Source organism: Brassica rapa, chromosome A08, assembly GCF_000309985.2.
Source record: "Brassica rapa cultivar Chiifu-401-42 chromosome A08, CAAS_Brap_v3.01, whole genome shotgun sequence".
Classification (NCBI taxonomy): Eukaryota; Viridiplantae; Streptophyta; class Magnoliopsida; order Brassicales; family Brassicaceae; genus Brassica; species Brassica rapa.
This window is the reverse complement of record NC_024802.2, coordinates 16,615,656-16,625,673: the sequence shown is the minus strand read 5'-3', so window position 1 is coordinate 16,625,673 and position 10,018 is coordinate 16,615,656. Positions and strand designations below refer to the sequence as shown.

At 35.0% G+C, this 10,018-nt stretch overlaps 3 protein-coding genes across 4 annotated transcripts in view; 1 reads left to right on the top strand and 2 right to left on the bottom strand.

The window, feature by feature from the left end:
* LOC103835100 (probable disease resistance protein RPP1) overlaps positions 1 to 10,018 on the bottom strand; it is a 531,820-nt gene that overhangs the window by 99,451 nt on the left and 422,351 nt on the right. The window lies entirely within an intron of this gene.
* Positions 50 to 6,736, top strand: LOC103835555. 2 transcript variants are annotated; one of them, XM_018653764.2, is made up of 3 exons: positions 50 to 934; positions 1,072 to 3,076; positions 3,143 to 6,736. In XM_018653764.2, the coding sequence occupies exons 2-3, from the start codon at positions 2,093 to 2,095 to the stop codon at positions 3,212 to 3,214; spliced, it is 1,056 nt and encodes a 351-aa protein (XP_018509280.1). In that variant the 5' UTR covers positions 50 to 934; positions 1,072 to 2,092; the 3' UTR covers positions 3,215 to 6,736. The 2 variants fall into 2 exon arrangements, with proteins under 2 accessions (XP_018509280.1, XP_018509279.1); XM_018653763.2 differs by lacking the exon at positions 3,143 to 6,736 and having other exon boundaries at positions 1,025 to 2,251.
* On the bottom strand, positions 7,191 to 9,286 carry LOC103835087. Its single transcript, XM_009111182.3, has 7 exons — positions 9,002 to 9,286; positions 8,377 to 8,491; positions 8,218 to 8,270; positions 7,830 to 8,111; positions 7,719 to 7,761; positions 7,524 to 7,632; positions 7,191 to 7,439 (listed from the first exon to the last, which is right to left on the bottom strand). The coding sequence occupies exons 1-7, from the start codon at positions 9,023 to 9,025 to the stop codon at positions 7,355 to 7,357; spliced, it is 711 nt and encodes a 236-aa protein (XP_009109430.1). The 5' UTR covers positions 9,026 to 9,286; the 3' UTR covers positions 7,191 to 7,354.

Sequence of the window (10,018 nt, the reverse complement as noted above, 5' to 3'; positions counted from 1 at the left end):
ATTAGAGATCAAATTGAAATTAGGTTTCATGTCTCTGTTTCACGACACAAACTAAGTGTCCGAATGGAGGAACGGGACAAGTGCAGATCTCCTGCACATGCAGTTCTCCTGCACTGTATTCACCATTCACCATTTTCTTTTTATAAAAGCAGTTCAAGCGGGAGATCTGCATACAGTTCAATATTTTTTGTCTTTTTGTGAAAAAAGCAGGAGATCTGCATGCAGATCTCACCCGCCAATATTTGGTGGTGTTGATCTGCTTTTTTTTTTGTCTGGTCAATAAATAACTTTGTTACAACATATAACTTTAAAAATATATTTATCTAGTTTTATGAATACAATATTTTTATTTTATTTTATTTACAATTTTAACAATATAAAATTATCATTCTCTACTTATTATTTTTTGTCATATAATTTTTAATTTTTATAAATAAGAAAATAAAATAAGTATAAGTATCTTTTAAAACATTTACAGGCATTTCGGTCGATCCTATAATATCTAAGATATTTGTTTAGATATCTAAGTGTCATTTTTATTGTTTTAATATATGATCTATAGTTTTGAACTCATTTTGTCATTCCTAAGTTATAATAAATTATTTGATCCGGTTTTCTCCTGCATGATCCGCTTGATCTGCACTTGTCCTGCTTGATCTGTATTTGTCCTGCTTGATCTGCATGATCTGCTTGATCTGTCCTGCTTGAACTGCTTTTACCATTCGAAGCCTAAGAACATGACAGAGAAAGAGATAGAGACAGAAACGACAAAAGAGAATGCAAAGGAGAGAGAAGATAATGCTGGGGAGAGAGGGACAATGAGGAACGATGAAGATGGTACCATGGACGAAACCCAGACACAAAGTCACTACCTGAGAAGCATTGAAGAACCGTTCGACAGTGTGAAGAATGTTGAAGGATCTGTTGTTGTTAGGTATCGAAAGTCTGGATTTTAAGCTTGTTAAAATTAATTTTTTTATTTGTTTATGTCTTGGCTTGAGTTTGAGTTGTTTAAATTTGAGAGAGATGAAAGAGGTGAAATTGAAAGTGATGAAACCATGGTTGAAACAGAGAAAAAGGACTTCGAAGAAGGGTATGAAACTGAGTACGAGTACGAGGAAAAGAAAAAATCTGGGAAAAAAGATAAGATGGATGAAGATGAGGATACTCTTGGTCGATATGAATTTGAAATCGAAGAATCAGTCGCTGAATTTGAGGATGAGGAGCCAACTGAAAGAAACCAGATACCAGAGAGTTCAGATGACTCTTCTGAGGATGAGATCGATGTGCGTGAGAAGCGAATGAAAAGAAGAAGAAGTCATGATAGATTAGCTTTGGGGAGTAGCTACTACACCTTGTATGAGTTTAAAGAAGTTGTTTTGGAATATGCTCTGAGCAAGAGAAGAAACATTAAGCAAGACAGGTGGGATAAGAAAAAAGTTTCATTTGTCTGTGGCATCGGTAAGAAGTGTAAATGGCGAATTTATTGCTCATATGATACTGAAAGTCAGAAATGGTTGTTGAAAACGAAGTACAAGTTTCATAGTTGCACTCCGGATGGAAAATGCAAGCTGTTGAAAAGTCCGGTGATTGCAAGACTATTTTTGGATAAGCTGAGACAGAAAGCGGATTTGATGCCCGAGGAGATTCAACAGATTATAAAAGAGAAGTGGAAAATAGTTAGTACACGGAACCAGTGCCAACGAGGGAGACTTATAGCTCTAAAATGGCTTGAGAAAGAGTATGAGGAGCAGTTTGCTCATCTTCGAGGATATGCACAGGAGATCATGGTGACAAATCAGGGTTCCACGGCCATTGTAGACACGTACAAAAACAAAGCAGGGGAAGATGTGTTCAATGGTTTTTATGTCTGCTTTGGGATTCTTCGGGACACTTGGAGAGGATATTGTAGGCCAATTATCGGTGTTGATGGTACTTTCTTGAAGAGAGCTGTGAAAGGGGTGTTGCTAACTGCTGTTGGACAACTGATAGTTGGCTATGGTTTATCAAGAAACTAAAACATGACTTAGTTCTACAAGATGGGAATGGGTTTGTCATCATTTCAGATAGATCAAAGGGACTAAAAAGTGCCATGGAGTCAGAGTTACCGAAAGCTGAGCATAGAAAATGTGTGAAACACATTGTGGAGAATGTGAAAAAGAATCATGCCAAGAAAGACTTGCTGAAACCGAGGATCTGGGATATTGCTCGGAGCTATACGAAGTCAGAATTTGACTACAATGTCAAGAAGTTAAAAGCATACAATTTGGACTTGTACAATGATGTTATGAAGGAGCTGCCGGAAACTTGGTCTCGATATGCTTACAAGCTTGGAAGCTGTTGTGAAGACGTTGACAACAACGCAACAGAGTCCTTTAACTCCACCATCACAAAAGCAAGAGCCAAAGCATTGGTCCCGATGCTTGAGATGATAAGGAGGCAAGCAATGGTACGCATCGCTAAAAGACACAAAATATCGATGAGGCATGAGGGGGTTTGTTCAGAGTATGTAGCTGGTCTGCTTGCAGAGGAGAAGAAAATCGCAGATGAGTGTGTGACGACACCTGCAACCCGTGGAGTCTTTGAGGTCACTGTAGATGCCAATTCATATAATGTCAACACAGTAAGGCATACATGTTCATGCGGAAAATGGCAAATAAGTGGAGTTCCATGTGAACACGCTTATGGAGCAATGATCGACAAAGGTTTGAATGTTGATGAATATGTCTCAGGCTTCTTCTCTACGCATATGTGGCAATATATTTACAACACTAATCTAGAACCTGTTAGAGGACCACGAGTATGGATGAAGTCCGATTTAGGATTGATAGTTGCTCCTCCTGAGCCTGATCAACCTGGGAGAAAGAAGAAGAAGAAGCAAAAGAAGTTTCCTAGAATAAAAGGCAAGTTTGAATCACCAAAGAAGAAGAAGAAGAAGAAGAGGGAAGTGGAGAAGCTTGGAAGGGGTGGTCGGACAGTCCATTGTGGTTCTTGTGGTGAGGCAGGCCATAATGCCAATGGTTGTAAAGTCCATCCAAAGAAGAAGATGAAAAAGACACACCAAACCGTGGAAGAGGTATAATATCAATCAAATTTCAAAAATTGTTAAATGTATTTATCCTCATGTTTGGTTTTGTGGCAGGGCACTTCTTCTCATGTCCATGAAGAGATCAGACTTACACAGCCTACTCAATCTACTCTAGCTCAAGACTAGTGGTTCTTTTATTGTCGCTTAAAACTCCATTTTCATGTTTTTTGTGTTTTTTGTTGTTCTTTTAAACTCTAAATGAATGTACTTTTGTGGCTTTTGTGGTTCTTTAAAACTCTAAATGAATGCAATTTGTGACTTTTGTTGTTGTTTAAAACCTGTTTTATTTCGTTTGTGTTTTTTAGCTTATGTATGTTTGATAATTTTCGAGCATAAACAAGTGGAACAAGTCATACTCATGTTTTACTGAAACACATAAGAACATAATCTTGCATAAAGAATAAAGAACATGATAATCTTGCATAAACTCAAGCATAACCAAGCATAAATAACATGATAATCTCAGTTACTGAAACACATAAGAACATAATCTTGACACTGAAAACATGATCAGTGTGAAGGGATCAGACTTACACTGAAGATAAGAGTCTTACATATCTCTAAAAACATATGAGAAATTCATTACATAATGAACATGATCATCTCAGTTACTTGATCCCTTTCCAAAGAACCATATCCTATCATAGCTTTCAATCATCTCTTCATTCATCTTAACTCTCATAGCTTCTTCTTCCACCTTCTCAAGTCTTTTTTCTTGAAACTTAAAGCGCTCCATCATACTCTCTCGCAGATCCTTAACATCATTCACAAGTTCATCATGTTTTGCATCCACCTTCCCTATCTCATCTATCACTGCTTCATCCACCCATCTGAAAAGATGTCTCTCCGTCTTTCTCTATTATCAAACACAAACAACATGATTCTCTCTTTGAGACTAGTAAAATTACAAGATACAATGGCGATGCAAGATACAATCTCATACCTGAAATGCAATCTCACACCTGTAAAACCTCCTATATGGGTTCTTTTCGGTCTTTGAGACAAATGTGGCCACATTCTTACCACACCAGCATTGTGTTGGTACGCCTCCCATTGCTCTCTGTCGCGAAGAAGATGAGGCTGAGTTGCTCATTATCGATGGATTCGTCTCTCTGTCTTTGTGTTCCTCGTCGTTGTCTCTCTCTCTCTCTCTCTGTTCCTCGCCATCGTCGTCGTGTCTCTATGTTCTCGTCGTCGTCTTTCTCTGTTCCCGTCGTTGTCATGTCTCTGTGTTCCCGTCGTCTCTCTCTGTTCTCGTCGTCGTGGTGTCTCTCCTTGTTCCCGTGGTCGTCTGTGTGTTCTTCGTCGTCTGTTCTTCGTGTTCAAACAATAAAGTCCAAACCCTAATTTAAAATTTTCCCCAATTCGATTTTATTTTGTAATTAACTTCTGTCGGGTCTTTTTTCATTCCGGGTCGGGTTTTCTTTTTAATTGGGCAATCGCAATTTACAAAACGCAATTAAGTTTACTCTAATTCGATTTTAAAATTGATTAGAGAGGGGGGTTAAATAAGTTCAGGGGGAGATATGAAGAGAATTTGTATTTCTGGGTGGATTGGTCAAGAGCCAAGAAGTTTGGGGGGGAATAGATAGGGTGTGCAAGTCTACAGGGGGTTTTAGGCAGCCAACCCAAGTTTTAAACGAAAATAGTTTTCTAATAAACGGTAAACAAGCCCACTAAGTAGTTATAAGGCCCATCTTGGCCCGATTATTACAGGATCTTTGAAGCCTCCAAAATCTCCGGTAACTGCAACCATAAGTTTTACAAATGAAACACTTCGTGACTGTTATTTTAGCTTTAGACATTAACAAAAATATTGTCATTTCAGATCAATACTTGGTTCTTTTGAATCTCTTTATAGTAACTACTTTAATCAGACATTAAGCACTCGCAAGTGTTATTCACAAAGAAAGAAAGTGTCAACTTTATCAACATTTTTATTAGAACAAATCAGTTTAGGGAAAAGAGATTCAAAAACAAAGCCCAAACAGATGTTACAGTTTGACTACATATGATTGAAGCTATTGTCACCGTTAACTAGCCTCACTCTCAGTGTCAAGTAGATCAATATCAATGTTCCAAGACTTGATCTGCATAACCCAAGACAATTCATAGTGAATATGCATCGTTAAAGTAATGTACTACAATGACTTTATTACACGCTGTAGAGTTAATATTACTTACAAGATGGATCATATGTGGAAATAAAAAGATTTGCGTTATTTTCAAAATGTTCAGTAAATGTATTTCCCATATTTTTAAAATTTTGGTCGATTATCCGTAAAATACAAATTCTACTTAGTGTAGAAACAAGACAAGAGGTTTGAAATCCAATTCTACTTATCTTAGAGCATTGGGTTGTTTGTGGACTATATATTCCATAAAATTTAAGGAGTGATAAGTTAGGAGTAATATAATTCAAAAGAAATTTAGAAAGTTTTTTGAAATTTGTAGATTATTCATTCTAATAAAAGTAGATTTTTAATAAAACATGGAATTCAGTTTCCACTATGCAATTTTTCGTAGAATATAAAATCTGCTATATGTAGAACAAAATTTGAACTTCTTATTTAACAAGTTTTAGAACTCCTAAAGATAATATTACACTGCAATGAATATTTCATGTATTGTTCATAATTTTTGGTTTGTAAAACTGCTTATTTCATTAACTTTAATGAAACAGTAAAAAAGAATAAGACAATTTTTTTATCCTATTAGAAAAATAATAGTAAAAATTTGATCTATATTTCCAATTTTACCTAATATTTTTACTTATGAGCTTTAGTTACATTTAAAAATATCTCAATTGAGAAACTATATACCAAATAATTTGTGGTACAAGATTCCTTGCATTTTTCATAGAATCTAATAACTTTCACTCAGTCGTTTATCTTTTTCATTTTTTTTTCTTTCTCAACGACATAAAAATAAAGATATGAAGAAAATAAACGACTGAGTGAAAATTATTAGATTCTATGAAAAATGCAAGCAATCTTCTTTATGTCTTAACTAATTATCTCTTTGTACCCTTTAAATGATTCATCTTCTTCTTTATCTTCAGTGATTCTGTAGATGATTCCCTTTTTATTCAACACTAATTTGTGTAATATTTTACTGTCATCAATGATAATTATAGCTTTAATGTCGTTCCGATCAGAGTATTACCTTCGTCTACCAAAACTCCTGCCACCTTAGTTGCATATGTCCACCACAAGTTATCAGTTAATGAATCAGCACTTGTTGTTATAACATGTTTATCTCAATGACAATGAGCATGTCGAAAAGTATAGTCTCCTTCCAGTTTTTTCAATTTCATTTGGTAATGTATGGCTTGTTTTCATATGGCTTATATATTGCAATCATGACTAGCAAATATTATTTTTCCCTTCTGAAAATATCTATAATGAAGTTGTTAAGAGTAACAAAAATATTACAAAGAAGAACTTATTGAAGTTGGAGGGCAATAAAACTAGCAAATAAAGTGGCATGAGAAACACACTAAAAGAAATAAGAAATCAAGAAGAACTGGAAGTAAGAAAATATTTGAAAACTTTTGTTGTAAACCTAAATATATCAAATAAATCGTAAACAAATTATACAAATACAAACACAATAATGAAAAACAACACATGATGTAACTAAAATAATGAAAAAAATAGATCAAATGAAGTATCTCGAGGAAATGATCAAGATGTTTTTGTTAATAGAGCATCTACTTCATTAATTTTTAAGATTTTTAATCTTAATCTCATTGTAAACACCAATTCTATGTGCTGTGTGTTTATTGGCTTCATTCAAATTTAGATTTGTAGATATTTTCAGTTTAGAATCCAAAGTATTAATTCAACAATAAAAATTAAAAATTGCATAGACCAACTTCCAAAAACTGTACAAATATTGCCATAAAACAAAACAAAGACATATTTCAATACAATTTCTGAAAAATTCTTCTTTGGCCAAAAGCAAATTTTTCCTTTGGTTTTGAAATCTTCTTCCGCATGTTGAATCCATGGTGGTTTATTTGGTGGATATTGTTTCCGTTGGAAAGTTATCAGGCAATCACGATTATATCAATTGCCATAATTAAAACTGAAATATAAACTTGGTTCTTTTGAATCTCTTTATAGTTATTATTTTATAGACACTAAGCACTCGCAAGTGTTATTCACAAAGAAAGTGTTCACTTTTATCAACATTTATTGGAACAAAGGAGTTTCGGAAAAAGAGATTCAAAAACAAAGCTCAAACAGATGTTACAGTTTCTGACTACATATGATTGAAGCTGTTGTCACCGTTTATTAGCCTCACTCTCAGTGTCAAGTAGATCAATATCAACGTCCCCACACTTGATCTGCATAACATAGTGAATATGCATCGTTAAAGTAATATACTATAATGACTTTATTATACTCATGTAGAGTTAAGTACTACTTACAAGATGGAGAATAGAATGACAATTTTTCTTGAATCAAATGAAGCAGCACGCTTGTATCTTCTCCACCTGTTCGTTGGTGCATCATGGCATCTCTCTGAGATAGCTTTATCTGCAACATAAATAATATTCTCAAGATTTCAGTTCATATACAGCTAATTACGCAATTTTACCTAAATGTTTGTTATCTTTTTTTACCAGTGCTCAAGCTTGCTTGTCTCTGCAATACCTTTTGCATATGCTGTAAAAAGACATAAGAGTTAGGCACCAAGTAAACTATCATATGTACGTATAGATAAGAGCACTTACTACACTCTCGGATTTGAGACTTGCAACAACTTCTTCTGCCTCAGCACCGTTCCCTTTCTCGACGTTTATGTCCACAACGCAAGATTGGTAGGAATCTGTGCCTCCTAGTAGCACGTTGATGCGATTCTGCGTTTTCTGACAGTTGAGTTGCGCGTCGATGAGCATCTGGCTTTTAGATGGAAGCAGAGCCTTGACGAAGCTCAAGAGAGTAAACTGGGAGGTACATTGTGGGATTGTGTTTCCTTCGTCAGGTAAGACTGAGATAGTGCACACGTCTTGGACCTAATACAAAATGGCAGAGCTTGTAAGGACTTTGCACACTTTATCACATAATACTATATCATGTGCTAATGTAAGAAAATCCTAATCTCAAAAGCAGAGAACTCACTAGTGAATTCTTGATGCCACGGTCAGCCTCCTTAACAAGAAGAGGAAACACATCTGCAAAATTTGCAAAAAAAGGAGAAGGTTAATTTAAAGCTCATTAGTCTGTTTTTTTTTTGTTGCAATTTATCATGGTAGTGAATTTGAACTGTAGCTATTTTACCTATGGAGTTATGTTTGGCACCATCAGAGAAGCTAAGCTTAGGTGCCTTGAAGCTTGGATACTTGACTGGTGCGTTACCGTTACCATCTGCAACACTTGAGAATTGTTGCTTCCCCTAAATGAATATTTCAGAATTTTAATGTCAGTTACATTAATCAAAATCACAATATGGAAGATCCTGCTCCTCTACAAACATTAATAGTTTCACACCGCAACTTCCCAATTTTGAAAAGTCTTTATAAGTACTCTTCTAAAACCATGATTTGAAGTTTCAAAAAAAAAAAACATGGAAGATCCAACCAAAAAATATCACAAATGTTAACCCAAAAAAAAAATGATTAGAGATACCAATAGTAACACTGTACAAGTTGAGGAGTCTCTTTTCAGATTCAAATATTTTTGGTGAATTTGGTAAAAAGCATTATCACCTCACCGAAAATGAGTTTGCCAAGAAGCAAGTCACAACACTAAACAGTTACTAGATATAAAAGTGGATAAAACTTTCAGAATAGAATCGAATCACAAAGAGCCACCACCACAAAGTCTCATCATCATCTTCTCATTTGGAAGAATTTAGATTCCAAGAAAGAGAAAACCGAAGGAGTGAGTGATCTTTATTACTAACCCCTTCACCAGTCGCAGCAGCCATCGCAGAGAGAATCTCGTGAGCCCACGGAGAAAATTAAGAAGAAGTTTTCAAGAGACTTGTTGCATGTAAAGAAGCTTCAAAGATAGAAAGAGAGAGAGAGAGAGAGAGAGAGTTCAGAACAAGGCTCTACTACTCTACTCCTCAGGGCCCGGCGTGATTAAGCTGTGAATGAATGCCTTTTTCTGCTTTCATTCATCTAACAGATATAACGACAACTCCTAATCCTTCGCTTTTACCCCACTTTTTCTTATTTCCTAAAGTACCCTTTTTCTTTCTTCTTCTATCATCTATCATCTCTCTCTTGTCTTTATATCCCTCCTGAATCAATTAAACAAACTTGATTAGAGATTTTCATTATTGTTGTCATTACCATCAACATTAATGACATTTAATTTAATTTACTCTGACGATAAATGCATGTCTGTACTTTTAAATTTACAACTGTATACGTCAATACTATTTATGAGCTGTCATATACTAGTAACATCTACCTTTTTTTGTAATGCTCATTTTATACAGAACAATTTCTTGATATAAATGGTATTGTACTAGAATCAAGAGACATTACCCCAACCATATCAAATCCACCCCCATCTCCATATGCTTTTCCTTCTTTTTTTTTTTCTTATGATGAAATGTAATTTTCTCATATGCATTTAATTCCCATGCCCACTGCCAGCATTTTTGAAAATTTATTGACTTACTTACTAATATCAGGTTTTGTTTTTGTAACACACTTTTTCTTTATTTAGTTAAATCATGGTTTTAGAAGAGTACTTAAGACTTTTCAAAATTGGAAAGTTGCAGTGTGAAACTACTAATGTTTGTAGATGAGCAAACATAACGAAAAGGACATGGCTCACGGGTGATGCTATTTTTCTGGCTGTATCTTCTTCCTCTTCTTCTCCCGTGAACTCCTCTCTCTCTCTCTCTCTCTCTCTTTTCTAGACATTGTTTATTTGTTTGTATTCTTGTTTCATAACTTTATTCTCA